Source organism: Pseudopodoces humilis, chromosome 3 (assembly GCF_049639895.1).
Source record: "Pseudopodoces humilis isolate 2021_Gansu_Grassland_sample_001 chromosome 3, ASM4963989v1, whole genome shotgun sequence".
Lineage (NCBI taxonomy): Eukaryota > Metazoa > Chordata > Aves > Passeriformes > Paridae > Pseudopodoces > Pseudopodoces humilis.
The window spans coordinates 13,330,963-13,355,466 of record NC_142202.1 but is presented as its reverse complement, the minus strand read 5'-3'; the positions used below and the strand labels follow the sequence as shown (position 1 = coordinate 13,355,466).

At 35.7% G+C, this 24,504-nt stretch overlaps 1 protein-coding gene across 19 annotated transcripts in view; it reads right to left on the bottom strand.

The window, feature by feature from the left end:
* NRXN1 (neurexin 1) overlaps positions 1 to 24,504 on the bottom strand; it is a 675,655-nt gene that overhangs the window by 401,758 nt on the left and 249,393 nt on the right. For all 19 annotated transcript variants that reach the window (XM_088053912.1, XM_088053915.1, XM_088053923.1 and 16 more), the window contains one exon: positions 1,660 to 2,098. In XM_088053912.1, the coding sequence (XP_087910038.1) occupies positions 1,660 to 2,098 (439 nt within the window). The remainder of the gene's footprint in view (positions 1 to 1,659; positions 2,099 to 24,504) is intronic.

Here is a 24,504-nt window from a genome sequence, read left to right as displayed (position 1 = left end):
CAGTTTTAAAGAATTATAGTATGCCCTAAATTCTCTTAATGGCACTTGTGAGTCATGTTTTTTGTGAAGCAATGAAAGGGCAGAACTTGTCTTCAAATGTAAACAATTTCTATGCATTTATTTCATTCCATTATAGATGTGCTGGCTTTGGATGTAAGAATAAACTTTGCTTTCAGCAGTCCCACAGGCATGATTATTACAGTATTTACTGCCTCATATGAATCACTGAAACAGCACTTAAGAAGAAAGTCAGAAATGAAAACTGTAGTATAAATAATATAGCTGCTGGATATTCAATCCCAGTTGAGGATTTTGAGAAGTTGTGTTTTGTTGTTCAGTTAGGGTTTTTTTTCTTTTTTTGTTTGTTTTTGTTTGGTTGGGGTTTTTTTGGGGTTTTTTTTTGGTAGGTTTATTTAACCTCAAGAAATGGAAATGAGCAACTGACATATTATAATAAGAAAATCAAAGTCTGTACCATCAAAATTTGAAGCTGCACTGCCCAGGAATCAAATAATTATTTTTCATAATCATAGTGCAGGTCAATTGAATTTGTTCTGATTTTCAGTATGCATTTGACCGAAATCTTTGATTTAAACCTTTACCTAAGATTTTCTTGATCTGAAGTCTGATTTTTGTATAGTAAGAAGTCAAGTCATAAAATGATAACTTTTTGGGGGGTTAAATTTCATAAAGAAATTATAAATGCCAGCTATGGAAAGGGACTCACTGGAAGGAAGAAAGTGGGGGAAATCCCACAAAATCCAAAATAAGAAGAGTTACATTTTTCAACACCGAATGTTAGAATGTACATAAACTTCAGGTTGAATACTGATATTAATCAGAAAATCTTCAGGACTGAATTACAGACTCAGTACATTCCCTGCCCCCTTCCTCCCCAGATCTGGGCATGAAGTACAGGAAAGCCACTGTAGAAGAGAGCTGTCCTTAAATTGATGTATATTGATTATTTGCTTAAGACAAGATATATGCTCAAGATGATACGAGCTGATACACATTGGCAATTTCACTGGATTCTAACTGGGCACTTTAAGCCATATTGCATTTCAATAGCATGAGGAAGAATGAAGTTTATGAATTCTTTGTTGTTACCACTTTTCGGTGAGATCATTTTTTGAGTAAATTACTCCAGAATATGAATCACACTGACAGAATGCAGCAAGTCAATTATTTCCGTTTTTGCTGACATGTGTTGTTAGCCATTTATCAGCGTATCGTTTAAGCACACTGAGATCTGCTGACATGATTGGAAGACCTGTTTGTTTCTGAGGGGCAGCTACACCCCATCTTGGAGATTATCTTCAGTAATTCCTTTTTTGCTTTATTTTCATTCTTGAAACTTGCCACTTCAGCTATTTGGTGTAAGTAAGCACAGAGGGAGATTACTGTTGGTTTTTCAAGCACACAAAGCACACAATACTCTTACTTGCAAGATTAAGTCCTTGATTGTCCAATAATGTTAACACGAGATATTTTACTCAGCAAATGATTGTATTCTGGCACCTAAAAGCAATGAATTTTTATATTTTCCTTACTTTTCAGATGATGCCCAACTCTAATTGTGGCAATATCAATATGTACCCAGTATTCTCTCAGATAGAGCAGAAAAAAACATTCTGAATGCTGACAAAAGGAACTTACCTGACCGTCCATCCCGCTGAAAATCCACATGGTACCATTCACCATCATTCACCTTCTTCTGCAAGGCTTTTATTTTTATAGTACCTGATCCCATGTCTAACAGCAGGTAGAGGTGACCATCAAGCATCTCAATGGCAAAAAAATCAACCTTCACCATCTGCGGATGTTTGGCATCTTTTTGGTGCCTTGGTTTCCCATGACTGAAAAGAATCAGGCCATTTGGCTCAGTTGTACGAAAGTCAAATGATATTGAGCCTGTCTTCTTGGCATTCCACTTTGGCAGAGAGATGAAAGACTCCGGTGTTTCAAATGTGATTGGATCTAAGGTTGCAACATTCTCACATTTAAATGCTACAACCCCATGAATCTTCATTTTAGGATCCCCTTGCTTGGCAAGTCGAGACAGCTCCAACCTGACATCGTTATTTTTATATACAACCTGCAAGCAAAGCAGACAAGTTACTCAGAGAAACCTGACCATTTTAACCAAACAGACATAATCCTGAATAGGCACATTATTTAAAGGATAATGGTGATGATGTATGAATATGATAATTTGCATACAAACAAGGTGAAATAACTATTTTCATTGACTAATGATTTAACAATTGTTTTCATTAAACCAAACAAAGTTGGTCTAAAAATATCCCTGGAGTTAATTCTAACAATCTGAAAGAATCTACACATAATTTATACTATGAGTTGCAAATTAGCTTGTGTGGCCTTGATTACTTAAAAGCCTTCTCTGCACAGCCATTCTGCTATTATAAAGAAGTGTTAGATTTCTTCTTCCTCTAAAGCCTTTGTCACTGTCTTAACTCTTCTCTTCATGTACAGAAAATATACCAAGGTTGGACACTTCATAATTTAACACCTTTTCAGTTTGTCCTTGGGGCTGAGGGGCAGTAGCATTCATGGAATTAATGAGGCTATATAAGATAGGCAAACTAATATAATAACTGATCAAAACAGGCAAAACCAGGAAAACCTTTGAGCCTGTTCAATTTGATTAAAAAAACTCCAACTTATGTATTTTCCCTGACTGAAGACTTTTCTGATAAAAATGAAAGACATTATTAGTTTTAAATCCAATTGACCTGTGCAGCAAATATTCTTGCTTCAAAACACATTTTAACTTGGTCCAAGAAGCCTGTCATGATACAACCATTTCCCAGGTTCTAATGTTTATTAGTGTTTTCTCAAATTGCTGCTCTTTCTGAGTTATCCATAATACAAGAGCTCTTGAAATGAGCTCCCCAGAACCAAAGGCGTGCACAAGTGTTTTGTCAATACTTGTAATTGTGCAATAAATTATACACTCAAGCCAAAATACCAATGAAGGGCTGAATACAAAACCATAGCGACAGAAACTAAAACTTTTTTCTCTGTTTCTAAGGTTAAGCCCTACATTAAAAAGCAATTTGGAGAAAAAGCAACAGCTCAGCAAAACCAAGCACTTTGTGCTGAGGCTTCTTCATCTACAGATCGGCACCATTCAGGGCTAGATCACGTCTGGCCCTGATCCAAAGTTCCAACTACAAAGCTTAGTTTGGAGCTGTGCAGGGGACCCATCACTGGTTTAGACTTTACATCCCTATTGGGGGTTAGAAAATGCTCACTGAATACTTAGGAGAGAGCTTCTGGATTAATTTCTCCTGAGACCTAGTTGGAACACACGTGAAGCCCACTTCACACAGCAAGGGAAAAACACAGTAGAGGAATGGCAGAGATGTGCTACTGTTAGAAATCAAAGCAATAGTACCAATCCAAGATGGCATACCCCACAAGTGATAGTTGCTATCAAAAAATGATGTTTAAAGATAAAAGGAAATGATTGATAGAGTGACATTTTTTTTCCAGTAAGAATTGTGTTCATTCCAATTATATCATTATCCACAATGCAAATTTCATCATAAGACTTGTCAGAATTATTCTACTATAATAAAATGTATCTTAAAAGTTAATAAATAAGCCTATTTCTTTATTTTATTCCAGAACTGAGTACAGGTAGCATTGTTCCCATGAGAGCTGTGTCTCCAAAGACAACAGATAAACCTCACTGTGGACTGACAGCAGCAGAAATGGTACTCTGCTACAGAGACAGAGATAACGTGTTCTTCAACTGAAGACATCAGAAGTGAATAGAATTGGACTGAACTGTAATATTAGATAGTAAAGTCCCATATTTCCATTTATCAAATACATCCACAACACCTGAGATTTCACAGACTGCTCAAAGGAGTTCAGAACAGTATTGGAGAATAAGCACATACAAGTGACCTCCCTTTGGGGTGGCTTTCCTTCTTTAGAGTGAAGAGGAAGAAGCCAGGAGCTTGGGAGGTTCCTGAAGCATTGGTCCAGGCATGAGGTCCATGAAACATTGACCACTTTCTATGGCAAAAGGGATTTTGGATAGCTCCCATTCATTTGAAGAAATTACAGGGTCTACATTTCTAGATTAGACTGAAAAGCATAAACACTGCCAGAAAATGCAATAAATAAAAAAGGAACAAGTGGTGTCTTATTAGAGCTAAATCCTGCTTGTTGACACTGAAAGTAAATACAGCAACAAAGAATCCTAGAAGATCTTCTTAAATTTACTTTTAACCAGAGCAGGGTCCAGGAGAAGGTGAATATACAAAGAGAATTTATTGTTTATGGGCAAAATCAAACTGTCCAACATTAATGAAACTTGTTGACTAAATATTACAATTAAGAGTTAATAGCTATGTTAAAAAACTCAGCAGACTAAAGGAAAGCTAGGTTTTCCTTGAAGTCTAAAACAGCCTACTATGATCTGAAGTAATTTGCCAACTCAGAAATAATATTTTCTAATAAATATGGTTTATGAACATAATGGAAAAAGTTAAATGGTTTTCTCAATAACTTGTCACCAGCTCTTTAATTAACTTAATATATAATGTATAAGGGAAACTTTGCCAGAACACTTTAATAACAGTGACAAATATTGTCAATTTTATGCCATCAATATTAAAACATTATTGGAATCCTAAATTGTCAAATGACAATTTCATGCTTACATATTCCACAACAGAAATTTGGTAGCTACTGAGAAGCAAATGACTGCACTTTATTACATACATTGTGGGGAAACTTGAATAAAGCCTATATCTATGTTTTAGAGTGCATATGTTCTAAGTTTTAGAATGTGTTTATGTTCATTTACTCTTACTAAATGGAAAAATTTTGAACTGAATTATCTGGATAATAAAACAGGAATATATGAACCATAACTGAAAAGACCTGTGAACTATTAACTGAACACAGCTTGCATTTGGGAGCCTGTCTCCTGGTGTTATGCTGAGATTCTTTCCCCTCTCCCTATCCATGAAAAATGTACTCAGCCATCAGTGAAGCACAGCAAAAAGGAGAAAAGCAGTACATTCACAGAAACTACCTGTCATTAATTTTGGGGAAACTACTGAACAGTAAGGAATAATTCTGAGACTAATATCTCCTTTATAACTCATGAAGGTACATGCTTCAGAAACAACAGCCTCTAGGGTACAAATAGCTTCTGATTTATCCACTGATTTTGCCTTTTAGTTTTTTCTTTTGCTTCTGGGTACATAAGGACAAACATGCTTTTAATAGGGCTTATATTATCTGCTATTTTCATCTGAGGCACAGAGCACATAATGTTAAGTCAGTACATTCTCCCTCCTTTAGGGACATGGATCTACAATTAGTCAAGTGGAGGGAATTTGCAATGGAAAAATGTTGGAATCACATTCCCTTTTTACTCCCACACAACCCACCAGTCACTACCCTGGCAGCCACTGGGTTGGCCCTGGATTTTAGCTTGCTCTTGCACTCACTTTCATACCTGAGCAACAGGTTTCCTGCACATGAAACTGCCAGCCCTCAGGGAATTGTATTATGCCATTGAGAGCACCTGGAACTTGTCTTGTGTTCACACTGTTCTTTCCTGTTAAGATCAAGTAAGTTTCCAGACCTCAGTCTTTAAAATATATAATTACCTCTTTCTTGGAAACTGCAAAAGGTCACTAAAACTCCCAAGAAAGATGGAGCAGTTAGCAATTCCCCACATAATTTGCACCCAAGCTATCCAAAATGAGGAATAAATTTAGTTTCTAGGAGAGACAGGGCAGAACTTTTTATAACCAAGATATGGGCTTCCTTTGCTACCATCTAGGCCAACCACATGCTGGGTAAATTGCAATATCACAGAGCTGTGTCTTAACTTACTTAAATAAGTACAGCTTTGAGACAGCAATTATTACCTTAAGCTCAGCACTCTAATGTGGTCTGTGGTCATCTTGGAGCACAACCTAAATTAATTCAATCTTCCCAAAGATATATCATGTATAGGTTTTTTTGCAAGCTGGAGCATTAGTATGCAATGAACTCCAGAAGTGTAAAGAAGTATAAATCTATGAATGACCCTGAGAAAAGGTGACGGAAAATGAGAAGGAATTCATATGAGGGATGCATTCTAAATCTGAAATTGTTTAATTAGCCAATTTATAAGTCAAGACATTTTTAAAAATAAAAAAGAAAAATAAACAGAACTCTATCTGTTCTTTCTACTGACCCTATCCCATGAGATTCGAAACAATGAAAGGTGTGAAAGAATCCAGATTGCAACACTATTTTCAATCCAAAGTGCAGCCCTTTCCATGTCAAACATTATGAATGAAGAAAGATCATTACCCTTACATATTTCAAAATACTGATGATCTCTGCCAGCAATAGCTTTTCAATTACTGTGATTAAAAATCCTTTAAATTATTACAAAGCATTTATTTCAAATTACTTTACATTCTTAAAACCAAAGATGATCCTCAAGAAGCTGATCACATCACCTGATTTGCAGCATCTAGGTTTCCTCAAGAATCAAAGATAACCCAGGATTTCAGAGCACCTACCACAATGACCTTGCTCCAAAGAACTTGTCTATTTATTTAACTGGGAGATGAGGTAAAATACTTTTCTATTGCAATTCAATTCAGATGCAATTTTAATAAATTGAACCCAATATCAAAACCTGTTAAAAACTATATGACACAAATCTTTTTTACCAAAACAGTACTTTCATATTTTCATATTTATTTCATATTCACAGGTGATAACCTGTATCACCTGTGGCATACAATGACAATTAATTCTCAAAAATGAAGACTAAATCACTCAAAATGGCTCAGGTAGGTGCTGCCAACATCCAGATTTCCCCTGAAAAGTGGTGTCAGCAGGAGGGAACTTGTTGATGTCAGAAACTGTAACAATGGGATTTACAATAAGGGAAACCAGAGGCAATTTTTTCAGCTTGCTTTACCAGCCACTAGAATTTCCATGCTCATTGAGAGCTACCTGGTGCACACAGCATCACATTCCCCAGAAATCCAACTTGAAAACTGACCACCAACTAGTTGTCACGTATTTTTTGTTGCACTTGCTGTATGGTTTTGAACCAACCTGGGAAGGTCAGCTTCTCTCAGGAGAAGCTTGTAATTTTGATAATATGCCTCCATGCATTTTCAAGCTCCAAAATGAATATATCAAGGAACACAATAAACTATAGACTATTTTCACAAAACTTAAGGAGCCCAAGTTCAAAAGTTTACAATGGGGTGCACTCTAACAAAATGTGAACGACAACAGCTGTTCAAGCCTCATAGACCAGCTTGGTTTTCTGAACACAGAGAAGAAATTAAGGAGTATATTGAATGATCTGAGGGAATAACTTATTCCTCCTCAAATGAAATGGTTTTCATTCTCCTGAGGTCAACATTTGTGCAAATGTGGTGGTGATGGTAGTGTGGGGTATTTAGAAAGGGGGTCATTGAGCACCAAAATAAAAGCTATGTATCTCTGGAATCTTACTAAATGGGAGGTAAGCCTAAGGACAACGTTCCATGGTATGGATACAAAAACACCTGGAGAAAAAATAACATGTGCATTTTGTTGCATTATTTTAGATCAATTAATATGATCTGGGAAACTGCCCTGCAAGATTAAGCTCAAAAAAACCCGTTGATTTAACTGATCTAAGAAACAAAGAATAAAATAATAACAAAAAAGCACTACAGTGCAACAAATTCCTTGGACTATATATCAGGGAGTTTCACATTCTTCTGTTTCTTCTTCCTGCCCAGTCTGAGCATCCAAAACGATGGAGTGCAAACAGATCACACTCAAACTTTAGAAAAATATTAAATGGGCTTTTGCAAGGCAAACATAGTATTCATATAGTATGATAATGTGCTTTGTTCTGCTTTTTGTTGTGCTGCTTATATCTTTATATATAACAAGTAATTTTTTTAAATCAGACACTTTGGCCTAAGGTAGAAAGAAGAAAACCATTATAATGAGTCTTGTGTTAGGAAGTCAGGACCTGTAGGCCAGGGATTTGGGTTTAACCTGCACCTGAATGCCACACAGAGAACTTAATTTATCCTTGATTCTCTGTAAATTGGATATACTATCTCCTCACAAGGCAGAAACTTGTGTTAAGACTGAAGTTTGCATTTCCAGTACAAAAACTAGTGAAGCTTCACCCAAAATCAGACACATTTACACACACATTTCCTATACAGTGTCAGTCCCTCATTTTCTTTTTAAGGAAACCAGATATGACATAGTTCTGATTTTCTAGTCTGCAGCTACAGAATCCAGAGCTCACTGATCATTCAGATAAACAAACCAAAATGCACCCAATCTGTTTTAAAGCTGCACACAATAGAAGTTGAACTTTAACAATCTGAGTCTCAGGGTGAACACAAAAGCATAGCATCCTGTGCCCTGATAATGCATTTGGCAAGTGCTTTAATGCCACACTACATGGCTAACTAAAGACAACAAATTTGTGATGTTTGTTGCTTCTGCAACTAAGCAACATGGCCATTTTCTGCACTCCCTTAAAATAACAGGATATATTGCACATCAGGCATTTGGAAAACCTGTTTACACAAAGAAGGCATAATGCACATAAATTTATGCTCTATTTAAACTGCTAATTATCATATCCCTGCAAATTATAGGAAGCAAAATGGGTAAAAAAAAAAAAAACAAGGCTAAAATTACCATAACCATAGGGAATTTCACTATGATTTCAATAGCACACCTGTACTTCTACTGTAGATTGAAAATCACAACTCTGCTACCCCCAAATAATGATGTAAAAAGAATGGGGGGGGAAAAAAAAATCAAACCAAACCAGAAAAACACAAACCCAAAAGAACCCCCACAATTTGGTACAAAGCAGATATATTAATTACTCTAAGGTAATAAAAAGTTATTAATTTATATATATATATATATATATCTGTAGAAACAAAACCAGTACTGACAGAAACAAGGTTATAGGTATATTGTGAGTATGAATTTAGATTCCTTGTGCAGTAAGGGAAAAGTCATCCCAGTTTAGTACATGTCACTTATTTGCAGAATTAATACAGTCATGACAGCTCATCTTCTAGGCTAACTAGTCTTTTCTGCTGGAGTTTTGAATGTGGATCCCAGAACTGTTAGTTTCTTTTCTCTCCTGCTTTGACTGCCTGAATAGAGACATTTTAAGGGGGTGCCAGAAAATGCCTTTTTATGTTCGAGTTACTGGAATATCATTTAACATGATATATTGGCAGAACTTAGGAAAAAAAGAATATCAACATTTTTTTCTAACAACGTTGATAATGGGATTGTTATGTTTTTCACCCTGCTGTGGACACAAGTCTTTTGAAGATCTTTTTTCTTCTCTTCAATAGACTATTTTGCTATTCTTTGTATGTCCTGCTGTCTGCTGCCAGACTGCTAAATGTTTCTGACTGTGGTTGCTAGTTGCTATGCTTGCTGTTTTTAAGAAATGGCTTCAAGTTTCCTTTTTTTGTTTTTTTGGGGTTTTTTTGGTTTTTTTTACTTCCCATAGCAAGGACTCATAGAAATTTCTTAGCAACAGCTAAATTGCAGAGTTAAGGAACAAGCTGGTTCCACAAAAGCTCTCTTGGCTCCCTAGTAAAGCCTTTACCAAGACATAAGTCATGAAACAAAAACAAGAGAAACAGGAACCACCAAAAGGAAAACAAAATGTATTATTTAAGAAAAAAGCAGCTTTGCATTAATATATGGTATAAAGTCTATGAAAGAAAACAAATTATATTCTACCTCCAATGACTGTTTGGGAAAGGAAAGAGCTACAGGAGACTCAATTGTCATGCTGGATTTCGGCTTTTTCCTTTTCTTTCTTTCACAGTGCAGTAAGAGTTACCAAAGACTAATTCTGCAGCAAAGTCAGAAATGTGCTGTTTTTCCTCTTTCTCCATTAACCATTCTTACACAAGATCAAGCAAAAGAACTTTATGTATGGACTACAAGAAAGAGGGGCTGTAAAGCAGAACACAGTCATTACCATTCAAGGTAAGGGTTCAAGGTGGTTTCACGGTTCAGGGTTCAAGGATTATTTTTTTAGCATAATATTCATTATATGCTAGATTTTCCCTATCTTTGGCACTTAAAGCTTTAATTTCAAGGTCAGAAAATACAGAAGCAAATAATGGAAAAAAAGAAAGATAATATATATGCAAAAGTTAATGCTCTAATGAACATCTTGACTCAAGTGCATTTGAAGGCAACATGACAGATGTACTTAAAATCTGAGTTACCTTTCATTACGATAGGAGTCACACAGGCTAAAAATGGAAGTTGTCACAAAAAGAGAAAAATAATGAATCTCAAATTAAAAAGAAAAGGTAAAGTGAGCTCAACACAATCCAAGTAGGAGAGGTCAGGGAACTGAACACAAACGAACAGAAACTTGTTAAAAAACTTCAGTTACCAACACACCTAACCTTGAATACATGACATATCTGAACAAACATTTTTTTCCATATTAAACATGATTGAAAACAGGAAAAGAACTGTAGGCTTCAAATTAAATGCAGAATGTCAATTCTACATATCCTTCAGTGAAATGAGGGAGGTTTATTCCACCCCTCACTAGATTTCCTTCCTCCCTTCAGCCTCTCCTTTAAGTTTTTTAGCAGATGCCAGCTTATGACTCTTATTATTTCTCCAGAATAATAAACACCCAACTGGCTTTTCCTTCCTCTTCTCTCTCACCTGTATAGGTTACTCCAGCCTCCAGCTGAATAGCTGGCTCTTAGCTCTGGGTGTTTCTAGCTGCTCTCCGGTTTGGACTCATCTCCATTTCCCAATGCCTGGTTTGAAAGAACCTTCTGTTCCACCAAGGGGAAAATGGCCCTCTTTTATGATCTTTTGGCTGGCCTCCATTTAGAAACTTCATTCCCTCTCAGCTCTGTTGGCTGACTATTGGCTGAGTGAAGTTGGCTACTAATTGACAAGCTGTAGAAACTTTGCTTCTCCAGTTCTGAGAGCCAGCACAGTTCTTCCCCCTCAGCTTAGCACCTCTCTGATGTTGTGCGATATTAATTTAGCAATAATTTATGCAGTCGTCGGCTAAATTCTGCTCTACCAAGATAGGCTAAATAGTTTAAAAATAAAAATGAAAATCAAATTCCCACCCATTAACTATACTGGGCACATTCCTGGAAGACATCCAGGAAAATCCTTCCCTACCTTCACCTGCAATTTTTGTTGAATCCTTATAATCCTTTTAATGTATCCTTTTAGCTTTCCGGTACTGCAACATGAGCAACTCTCCACATCAGTGTTTTGAAACAATCTTTGCCTTCTCAGATAGCTATGACAATTGGAAGATAAGTTTTCTGAGGTACTTTTGCATTCGAGGTTATTACTGTAATTGCAACACAAAGGTATCAAATCACCACAGGTTGCTCAGAATCAGCTTTTCCCTCACAGTGACAGAAAGGAACAACAGCTCGAGGCTGCTGCCATTGGTTTCTTTTGCACTTAGTTCTGTGCTCATGATCCTTTTCTATAGTTCTATATTTTCTATATTTTCTATATTTTCTATATTTTCTATATTTTCTATATTTTCTATATTTTCTATATTTATTTTCTATATTTTCTATATTTTCTATATTTATTTTCTATATATTTTCTGAAATGGCAAATGAAGAAAGAGCACTCATGCAGAGAAGCAAAAGGAAAAGCAGGACTCTTCCAACATCAAAAAACTGATCTGTACAGTCTATGTGGCTAAAAGCATATAGAAATTTTCAAGAAAATTATTAATTAATGGGATATTTCCAAGGCATTGTTTTTCTGTTTAAAGCCATCTCTAAGCACAGTCTACCTATGGGTCAGCTTTATGTTAATAAGTTTTATTGAGGTTATAGCTGTTCTCCAAAGTAGACTGCTTGAACTAATTAAAATTAATTACAACTGTAATGATAAGGAAGAGGGATGTGTTATTTGATTTTCAAGATATGTCATCTCATTGCAGTGAGAGAATGCAACAGAGTATGGTGTTTAAAGGGGCTGATTCTCTTTGATGACCTCTAAATCTGAGACTTTGGGGTAAGCTTAATGTTAAAGGAATGGACAATAAAATTTACCTTTGGTTTGGTACTGAGCTAGAGGTCCTCAGCCTCAAGCCACATCAATTTTTCTGAGAGATAATCAGAAAAAAGCATATAATACTACAAGAGCGTTCATCTAAGAACATTCCAGAAGAGCAGCTTGCCATGTAAAATGAACAGCCAACAAGTACCTTTACAGAAGGCACTGCAGTTTATTGCAATTTAACACAATTTTGTACTTTTAAAAGTATATTCTTCTGCACAATATTTTTGATTATGTAAATGTGTCTGTCAAAATAAACACTCCTCACAGTGTTCTGGGTTTTTTTAAATAGCTGTTAAGAGAACTAAACCTGAGTAAAGGGTAGACAGTGCAATTAAGCATTTATCACTTCCCTGTGTCTTCGGGTACATCAACTGAGTGTCTCAGCAACGTTCTGTCATTTGTTTTCACCATTAGGTGTTTTGGATTCTTTTTTTTGATTTATTTCAAATAAACAATAGCTTCAACATGAAGCTACTTTAAATATAAAACATATTTTGAAATGTTTTCAAATTCCACTTCAGAAAAGTGGGAGGAAAATAGGCATTTTCTTGGACAAAAGTGTCAGGCAAAAAATGATTTTCTATGTTCACTAAAATACTTCCTTGGGGCTACACATGGCAAGCACTAAATTACACATATATAAAAAAAAAATAATAAAGGTATATATGAAACCTAAATAAAGAATTAAGGTTGCCACATCTACGGTAGTAACTGTTGCTTGTATTTATCTCAGTAGAACTCCATTTCACAAAACAATACAAGATTATTCAAAGAGTTGTAGCATTCATTTTCTTTGGAAAAGTTTGACAAAATTACTTTCAAGATTCTGCTCTCTCTAGTGGGGCCTTAGTTCTTCCTGAAGTAACTTGTACTATTTAATGATTGTGGGAAAACCTCTATTTAAAGGCTAATTCAGGATTATTTAGCAAGCAGTTGATGATGTCTAATAGAAACTTTAATTCAGGAGTAAATAAGAGATAAGAAGGCAAAACTCAATGCAGTATGGGCCTCATGACTATTGTTCCCACAAGGAAAATAGTATTTACCTTTCAACAGAAAATAAATGGACCCATTCTGACTGAAAAATGGATATGAATACAATATTCAGTAAACACAAATAAAAATACTCTGAAAAAATAATTGTATAAGATATTAATCCTAACATATATCAGGGCATGTGACCAAATCCTGCTGTCTGTACCTGTGTGATGTCAGGAGAAACAGGGAGGGCTTGGGCTGGAGTCAGACCCATCAAGTCTTTGCGAGTGTTTGGCTTTCAGACACAAAAGGTGCTTCACAAAGATGAAAAATAGCAGGAGGATGACAGGAAGCAGGTTGCTCTCAGAAATTGTAATGTTAATAATTTGATCTTGTGAAACCTGGCCCCTAGCTGAGTATGGCAATGTACACTCAAAATACAAGTTTAGTAACTCAAATTTCTAAGAGCTTTTGATAATAATCTGACTCAACTGATACAGCAGTCTCGAGGCATGATTTTTGCTGTAATTCACATTATTTCTAATCTGTCTCACAGAAATGACAAACATGAAAAGTCTTATGCTTTCTAACAACTTCCTCTGAGCCTGTACAAAAAGAAAGGTTGGAATACTGATTAATATGATTTATTTCAACTTGGAGTATCTGCTCTTATGCATTACTTACTTAAGTTTGGCCTTTGCAATCTCCAATTCAGTTATGAAGTTATGAAAAGCCTTTTTCATCTCCATTATGATGAACTGTATCACCCCTAAACTGAGACCAATTTCCAACACATCTTAATGTACCACGTCTTTTTCATTTATACCTTTGGTCTGAGAGAAAAAACAAAAAAAGAGAAAAGAAAAAAAGAAAAGAAAAGAAAAGAGAAAAAAAAGAAAAGAAAAGAAAAGAAAAGAAAAGAAAAGAAAAGAAAAGAAAAGAAAAGAAAAGAAAGGAAAAGAAAGGAAAAGAAAGGAAAAGAAAGGAAAAGAAAGAAAAGAAAGAAAAGAAAAGAAAAGAAAAGAAAAGAAAAGAAAAGAAAAGAAAAGAAAAGAAAAGAAAAGAAAAGAAAAGAAAAGAGAAAAGAGAAGGAAAAGAAAAGAAAAGAAAAGAGAAAAGAGAAGGAAAAGAAAAGAAAAGAAAAGAGAAAAGAGAAGGAAAAGAAAACCACAAAAATGTGTGCTCCTGCTCATCTCTGTTATATTTTTTATCTGAAATATGACTCATGAGAGGTTTTCTCACCAGCTTGATTCCATAAGCATATCAGTTCTTGAAACTGACAATAATGGAACCCCCAAACACAGATACATAAGAAGGATTTCTACAAAATTTTAAGGTGTCAGATGTACTGGGTATTTTGTTTGCACGTTTACAGCTGAGCCAAAATACTTAGGCTTTTAACCACATAAGTCAGCTCACTGAATTTTCAATTTATTTTATAGTTCTCTTCCTAGGCATAACCTTATAATTTGCAAGTTTGAATATATCTGAACTGTACATGCAACTAAAGAAATAACAAACTTGTACAAGCTACAATTCTCAGTTGAATATCAAAATAAGCACTTTTTAGACTGCATACACATCTAGGATTGCAAATACATGAAAAACTGACTATGGACTTTTGAATGAAAGAATATGTTCTTCTGAGCATACTAGAACACAAAAATATTTAGGTAATTGACTTATCAACTAGTTTAGATATTTTTAAAACCATTTTGATTCTTATTAAATGTATGCTAAATGTGTTTTAGGAAAAACTGTTGGAAATAACAACCTAGCTTTCAGCTAAATATATTGAAACAATTGCAAGAAAGTTAAAGAACTGTATTTTTAGTTTGAGAATTAGATGATACCGGGATTGGCTCAATAAGCACATACGGATTTTTATATTTCTACAAATCTTGTTCATTAAAATGTTTTAAAGCATATATTTAATCTTTGCTATCTGGAAGTAAAGAAATAATTCTTGTATCATTATTGCTATCAAGCTGTCCAGTTAAAATTTGGAAAATATGCTCCGTCTAAATGGCAAAGAAACATCTCAGTCCTCAGTAGCTTTTACACATATGAAATTCCTTGGACTAAGTCTTGGAAAGAGAAAATTCTTTTTGTGGGGTCTTTTTCCCCTGTAACAGTATAGATTTTATATTTAAAAAAGCCCCAAAACTAACAGAACAAACAGAAACAAATGACCTAATTCTTGTCTTATTAGGAAAGATCATAGAATATGGGGATTGTGAAGGATCCCCATCAGGAGCATCGAGGTCAGCTCCTGGCCTTGCACAGAACACCCCAAGGATCACACCAAGTACCTGAGATTGTTGTTAAAATGCTTCTTCAACCCTGTCAGGCTTGGTGCTGTGACCACTGCCCTGGGGAGCCTGTTCCATTGCCCAACCACCCTCTGGGTGAAAAAACTTTTCCTGATATCCAACCTAAAACTCCCCTGACTCAGTTTCATGACATTTCCTCATACTCAATTGTGTTTGTGAGTGTCCCTAAAAGCTGAGCTTCATCTGAAAAAGCACAGAACAAACCTGACAACTCCTGACAGATTTGACAGACGTTTCTCCAACAGAAAGAAGTATCATAAAAGCTGTGGTAAATGAGTATATTTTGTGAGCAAAGGTTGGACCAGGAAGCTGATGTCTAGGTGTTCATGCTTGTAGATTTTACCAGCCAATTCTGGACTTTGATTATGCATTACAGTATTATGTTTTCACTGAACTTTATGATCTTTTCTTTTAGTATAACACATTATCAAATCTCTGCTGTTAATACAATATATCCCTAGTTAATGTGCAAGAAATCACAGGAACATAGTCCACCTACTTTCTATGTTTTTGGATTAAATGACGCTAAAAAAGATTAGCATTTCCAGTAAGGGAAAGAGAATCTTGATTGAAGAAGTGGAAAATATGGGCAGCAAACATCAAAACATCATTCTCAAACAAGGTTTGAAGCCTCACAATGTCCAGGAAAATGACATATTGAAAATTTCTGTTCTATGATTCTGGAGAAGCAAGACTCATCAAAATCTTCCTGACAGGTTCCAGATACTTTTGTCAGTTTATTGGCTGGCTCTTGAAATCCAGTCTGCACATTGCAATCTTTTTAATTTGCCTTATCTCACACAGAGCAAAATATTCTGGCTTTTTCCCCCAAATATAGTGACAGATGAAATATAAAGAAGTATTTTCTTTTCAACATTTTCTTGGAACAGCTTTTCCTGTATCTTGCATATTTCAGTTTTAATCCTGATGTTGCTGAGTTGTGTTGAATATTTAATTCATACTAACCTGTCACTTATTTTTTTCCTCCCATCTATATGGCATTGAATATTTATGAAAAAAGCAGTAGCTGACCTGCACCTTGTATCATCTGAAAAACATATGCACACTGGGAAAATGGAACAAGAAAGGAGGAAGACAAAAATTTCTTTTTCCATCTTTGGAGCACAAAATAAGCACTCTCCATAAGAGTGGCATTAATGAAAAGGAACATGTTGTTCCTTATGGTAATTATTTTAAGCGTCCCAGCTAGAGGTTCAGGAAGCTCAGTTATTTTCAAGTCTGGCATAGGCAGAGTATAAAGAGTGAGGAAAAGGACTTGGAAAAAACAGGCACAATCTGATTGACCAGTGATGTAGCTCAAGTCCACATCAAGGGGACCAAAAGTTCATGAGTACTTTTTATTTCTTCCTCTTAGATATCTCTTGAAAGTGGAAAGGAATAATATGAAGCTGATAACTCAATGCACACCACTTCCAGCCTCCACAGCAGGAGACTGACACCGAAAGTTTGTGAACACTGAGGGCTATTCAGTATCAAATGAGTGTCCTTCCCACTGGTGTTTCAAAGGGTAAAGGAGAGGAATTAATCATTGAAACGCTTGAAAAGTCCCTGTGGTGACCCACTTCTCTGGGCCTCTGCATCCCCAGTCTCCAACGATTCCATCCAGTTTGTGCCTATGGAAAGCACCCACGAGTCCTTGAAGAAATACTGTCACAAGTGGGAGACAAAGTGCTCTTTCTGAAGGTCATTTCTGAAGATCTTTTAAGGAAGTATACTAACACCTTCTGTAATAATTTCCTTTGTATCCTTCCAAGCTATATACTTTTAAGATAATATGAGTACCCAGAGAAGTTAGAGTTTTAGAAATGTAGGAAGAAAAATACTAGGGAGAAAGAATGAAACTCAGATCACGGTGAAATCATATCACTGGGTCTGTAAGCTCCCGAAACTCCCTCCTCACACACTCCCTGTGCCAGAACACAAACACACTACATTTTTCACACTTTCTGATTGCATTCTCTTGAAAACATTTTATCTCAAGAAAGGATAATGAATAAGGTATATAAAATATTGTTATAGGATATTGACTTACTAAGTCTGTGATGAACACCAGCTCACTATGATCTACTGAGTAGGGTGAGTGGGAAACATTATAGAACTACTTACAGTGAGAAAAAAAATCCATAACATATCTCTAAACTATTCACAGAAATGATTTGTAGCAAATCTATTAAGTCCTCCAGCACAGCTCTCCAAGAACAGCATGCTTCCCTGCAGAATAGCTTTTGCTTCTTTATACAATCTACTCTGAAGTATCTCCGCAAAGACTGATACAGAGCTTTTACCAGTACCTTTGGGAATGTGCTCCACTACATAATCTATTCTCACTGTCAATCATCTTTTCCTAATATTCATCCAATCTAAATTTTCACTTTAGTAATCCCATCATATTACTCCCCTTGTGCTTTTGTGTTTTAGCATTTACACTCTTCAAATATTTGTAGTTATTGTTCAGGAAAAAAAAAACTAGATCTTTTCCCTCAGCATATCAATTTCTGTGCCTGAATGCTGTTGGTCTTCCTTGGAGTGCTGTATTGCTTTACACATTCCAAATAACTGTCAGAGAAATTAATATATGCTGTTGCTGAACAAAATCAGCCCAGAAAACTCCTTTCCCCATCACAGTTTTCTGTGAGCAAATGTTCACTGCTGTTACATCATCAAAAAGACTTATGGATCCAAATATTCCAATTAAGGAATGCAAGCAGCTAGGTATTTTTACATACAGGGGAAAAAACCCCCAACCCTCACATATAATCATTTTGGATACCTGGTCCTAACCACAAATAGTTACTAATAAACAGATTGTATTAACAAAAAAAACAGTGTATAATCAAAATATCTTGGATAGTAATCTTTCCTTTGCATTTCAAGTGCTTCAGAACAGATACTTTATGGTAGGAAAATTATCTTTGTTGTTTTCTCTCTCCTTTCTTCTCTAATGCCTCTTAACTGCATCAGATATTCAAACTCAGCCAAATATCCTTCACCTTTCCCATCAGAGACCATAATCTATAATGACACAGTTAATTGACAAATTCAAATGTCTTTATGATCATCAACATTTTCTCCTAGATTTTCTCCAATCTTCTTTCCATTGAAAGCCCAGGTTGGAAGGGACCTCAGACCAGCTGGTCTAACCTCTTATGGGAGAGGGAGTCTAAGATTGCCCAGCACCCTGTCCAATGGCATCATGAAAACTGCCAGCAGGGGGGACTCCACAATGTTTCTGGGAAGGTTATTCCAGTGACTGATCTCATTTTACCAAGTTTATTACTTAATATAAAATGTCTTCTGGCACATTGAGCACCTGTTGCTCCTTGTCTTATCCATGTTGGTCCCCGTGAAGAAAAAGCTTCTCTCCTGTTTGTAGCTGCTCTTTAAGTACTGGAATGCTGTGATGAAGTTCCCCCAAGTCTTCACCAGGGAGAAAAGACCCTACACTGCTTCAGTCTTTCTTCATTGGGCAAATCATCCAGCTTTTCTTCTCATCTTTGTGGCACTTCTTGGGACACTCTCTGCTCTTTCTACATATATTTTTAATTTTGCAGACACAAAATGGGCACAGGACTTCAGGATATCCTTATCCACTTCATCCAGGTTCATAAACAGTTCTTCATACAAACTTATGAAGCATTTGCTAATCATCCCTGTAAAAGCTGTTCTGAACACTTCATATTTGTGTTACTCCCCCATTCATAACTGTAATATTTGACTTCACCTTCCAAGTACTTATAACCACAGGGAGTTTTGGAGACTTACAATTCTTGGCACATGATCTAATTCTCAATTTCATCTTCCCCATTAAAGCCGCTATAAATATTGGCCTTTCTTATAAAATCCTTTAAGCAGAACTGAAGAATTCCAAAAGTTCATTTACTTCTAAATCAAACTCCTTTTTTAAACTTGAAGAAAAATACCCTGTGTTCTTAATCATTCTAGCAAAATACACTGATGCTCCAGGGTTTTTCACTGTTCTTTATTCACTCTGATTATTTTCTGTTCCTCATGAAATTACAGCCTCAAATTAATCAGTAAATTGCATTTCTTTCTGACACAAACTCACTTTTTGGTCACTAATGAAATAGTCCTCCAATTTTACCCATTTTCATTCACTTTCATGTCAGCAAGAAATGGACTCAGGATGTCTCTTTTGGGATCCCCTACTTTCCATTCAGCGAGTCTGACTACTCTGTAATTTATGAATTTCTTTGCTAATTTGCTGAAAGTGCTACTCAACAGAGATGCAGGTAGTTAAAAATCTCCCATGAGTATCCATTTATATGGAGTATCTTCAGAAGAGACAGAATTTCTTCAGCACCACTTGAAATATGCCTGATGTTTGTTTTGCTTTGTTTATATTTCTTCACAGGAAAATTATTCAGCAGTTTCCTAGCACAGTAAGTATTTTTAAATATTATGGCAACCCATTTACTTGTTCCATTTCCGTTTCTCCTATACAAATTATGTTACAGTAATCTATACCGATGTCTATTAAAAAAATTACCTCATTAAGTTCATCTGAACCCACTAGTGGATTCCACATGCACTTTCATAGGAAACTCACTTGCTCTTTCTGGACGTTTTCTGTATGTACAGCACAGGAGTTTCACGGATCTTTTTCTCACTTTTACTGTGACAGTGAATGGTCAAGTTACCTATTTTAAGCAACATTTCCTTTTCAGTATTTCTTAGCTACTTCAAACACCACATGACAAGCCCCACAGGATGTGATTTCAGAAAGCAAGTAACATGTTCTCATATATTTTCATATTATTAATTTATATTACTTTAGTTACTCTTCTTAGCCTGAAAGATATTAAAGCTCTATAAAATCATTATAAATAAATATGTCATTCAGTACAGTCTGATCATAGTTGGGCTAAAGACACTGAGATTTTTTTTGAGTCTGAGAATTTTTTTCAAAGCATCAGTCTAAGCTTTTCCACAGTAAAGCCTTGATATAGCTCCTACTAAGGTCAGAAGAAGTTACTGGCAATTACATCAGCCTGGAAATCAGGGATAATTAGGTGAAAATCTATTAATTGACCTAGGAGATGCAGGGAAAAAACTACAAAGATGAAACAGCTGAACTTTGAATGTGCATACTTAAAAGCCAGTAGTTAAAATCTGCATAATGCACCCAAATTCTACTTGTTTTTATATTAGCATTTTTCAGGTCACTCTTCAGAAACACAGATGCATTCTGAATAGAAATTGAAGCCTTCTAATTTAAAAGGAATTGAATTGTCTAAATACCTCTGAAAAAATTTTGTATGCTCCTGGTGGATTATTAACTAAACATTAACATTTAGTTGTGGAATCTGCACAGAAGAAGGATGCTAAAATGAAAAAAAAATTGTGACAATGAAGGATGAGAAAAGTTAGAGAAGGTACAGAGAAGATTAGCAAGAGTGACCAAAAGACTGAAAAATATAGTCCACAGAAAAAATACAAAGGATTCAAAATGATTGAGTTAACAATGAGGTGGAAAACTGTCACAGCACAAAAGTACATATATGTGGCAGGGAAATAAAGTAGGCAACACAGGGCCCAAATATAAAGGAAAATAAAATGAAAATAGATCAATTCAGGTATGAAGACACATATTTACAACAGAAAGACCATTTAACTACAAGAAACATTTCCTGTGAAATGTGGTAGATTCTATATTACTATATATATATAAATAAAATGTGGGACAGTGAAAACAGTACAATGGCTATGGTATTTGAGAAAAATTAGTTCAGCTAAACCCAATGACCTATTTTCTACAGGAAGCCACATTAGATTATCAGCGTTCCTTGAAAGCTGTGACAGTTTTGATTAATAGGAGATTACAGAATAGGGACAATCTTCAAGACTATGAGTGTCAAGACTATGAGTATCAAGATTCTACTTCATTCTGGATATAAAGGGGTCAACATAGCTACAGAAATCAATGCACTTGCTTAGTGTTAGCTGAATAAATTGCTGTTGCCTACTCAAGCCCTGTGTATTTTTCTGCCAGTTACAAGATAATCCACAGCTTCATAAGATATGTGGTTGGCTTCAGCCATCCAAGGATTTCACAGCATTTTTCAACCTGGAATTATCCTTATGATACTCTGTAGGTATCAGGAGAGAAGAAGCCATAGAGAATCATGTATTATGAAGCCACAGGTCAGGAAATGGGCTCCATCCAACATTCTCCAAAGGCACACAAAGGCTTCATGGGCTTTGCAAACCAGCTTGACACTTATACGTGGAAATTTCAAGAATAGTATTCAGATAGGTATGTTCCAGATTCCTCATGACCATAATGTCTCCTTAAACATGAGCACCTTGTTTATTGACCTAAAAGGAGAAAGTGCTCTCCCTTCTTAATTACTGAGATGATCTTCAAGTGTAATGTGTTGAAGGCAGCTTTGGTTTTGAGCTGTGGAAATCAATGGAAGCGTCTCCATGTTTAGAGTGGTGTCAGGGACAGCCCCAATTAAGATCAAGCAGTGCCTTACAGAAATAATGCAAATAATGTAATTGATTCTAATGGGAGGCACATGAATGATATATCAGGTTACAACTTTTATTGATAACAATTAATTCCTGGGCATATATCCATAGAAGCTCTGCCCATCCTCTACTAAATCTCAGTCTCCCAGCCAGCAACCAAATTTTCTTGCCAAGGATTCACTCCTGCTTATGCTGGATTCTAACACTGGCAATGTAAATCAACCAGTGTAAGTGTGAAAGCTGTCCTGCTTTCTAAAAATTTGAACAGAAACACTCTTTGAAAACACAGCTTCCTTCAATTCAGACTTTCTGAAGTCTTCCAGATTCCTGCATGTGACTCGACACAATAAAAGCAGGAAACAGTGAAAACTACTTGATGCTAAAGTATACCAAATGCTGCAAGGGCCTGCATCCCAAAGACCAAATGGATACAGTGCTTCTTTAAGAAAAGTTTTGGGGTTTGGTTTTTGTTGTTAGGTTTTTGTTTAGTTTTTTTTTGTTTGTTTTTTGTTTTTCATGGGTGATAAACTCTATCCAAGAACCTATTTCACATTTAAACTGAAAGGCATTGTACAAGCACTAACAGACGCAGAAAGATTTAATTTTATAGTATCACATTCCTGTGAAAGAAAATACTGAGCAATGAAATAAAATGGGACAAGCAGCTTTCCAGTCTGTAGCAAAGTATTGATTTATGCATTTGCTTTTTCACTACAGTAAATACATCTGTGGAATTACAAAAAATAATCATCTTACAGAACAAGAACAAAATTCTATTGCTAATGTTTCTCATCTCTGTTGAAAAAGCAACCACAATCCATTACAACAAATTGCTAGAGAGAGAAAATAAAGCAGCAATTAACAAATAGATTTGGAGCAGTTCCATCCTTAATAAACCAACGCGGTGGAAAGTCAACAATTGATTGTTAGAGAACAACTACCTAGTCTTGAGAGATCACTCCTTTTCATCCATTTGGAATGATGTAGCTCTATCCACCTCCTATTAAAACCCTGATACAGATATGATAGTGTGCTTTATAACCAGAGCTTATGTTTTTCTATTATCATCTTTAGTACACAGCAGCCTGCAGAACTAGTATCAACAAATAAACTGCATCAAAGCCTCAATTCTTGCTGGAGTGAAATGTGATCATTTTGAAGAGATTCACTCCCTCACCTCAGCCAAGCATTCACCACTTTAGGTCATACTGCACAGTACCAATACCAACTTCAAGGTTTTCTGTAAAGCACATGTATTTCAGACTTACACATAAAGTAACATGTATTTTAATAAATTTGTTGTACCATTACACACACAAATTGCTAATAAACATAAATATTATGAGTATTATTTACTTCACTAGTATTCACACAGAAATAGAAGAGTTTGCATAAAACTAACTCTGTGATCATGATCTAAATATGAAGAGGCATAATCAAAGTCGGGAGGTCTGGTGCTCATATCCAAAGGGCGCCACATTGAATTGTAAATTTATTGTGCATTTGGACTATTCAAAATGGTTTTGTTGCAATTTATATGCCAGTAATACATAGTCTTAAACACCTACAATTTATTCTTTGTATAAAAACTAAGTATTACATTTACACATTTTAAAACCCCTCTGTTAAAGCTAACTTTCTACTCTGGTCTATGTTTATGGGTATTTTTTTTTCTTATAGCTCTAACATTTACCTCAGAAAAAGCTTTATAAATTCATCAGAGAAAACCCTGGAAGTGGGGAATTCCTTTGTCTGCAGTCCATATCTAGCCAGTTATAAAGCATTAATCATTTCAAATTTGGCAGACTGCTAAGCTAGTAAGTGAATGAATGTTCCCAGGCCTGATTAAATGTCACAGCTTAAAGACCAACAGCTTGTAGTAACAATGCCTGCAATAATGTACTGTTTCTGTAGCAAGGATTGAGGAATGAAAAGCCAACACCACAAAGTAAAGTAACAATGCTGAATGGTTTCCCCATTTTCTTCCTCACAAAGCTTCAAGTTCCCCCCTCTTTCCTCCTGCAGGTATTATATGGAACAGGATCTCCCCAAAACCTGGAGAGCAGGGAAAATACCTTTGAGGTAGGAAATTCTATATTTACAGTTTCTAAGAGGAGATTCTTATTGCCTTTCAACACATTAAATAGTCTTTTAACATTGCCATGCATATATTTATTTAAGCTTCCTCTACACAGATTGGATTTAAAAGGTAAACAAGGGTAAATTTGGAAGTTGGTAGACCCTTTCCATCCTCAATAAACTTTCTTTTACTGAAGGTGACATAGGAAGGGTTTATGTGCCATATATTAGACTTCAAGCACAGCATATAAGACATTTTACAGCATAATACCTCCTATTCCTTTTTGCATCCCATTTGCATCATTGGATGGACCCATAACAGCAGAGATATCCCTATATGTGAGGAAACTTCAGGGAATAAAGTCTTAAAAATAAGAATAAGCTCTCCCTGTGTGAAGACAACATCCATTTTACCCCTTTAGCTACCATTATCATCTGCATATCTGAAAGCAGCCCT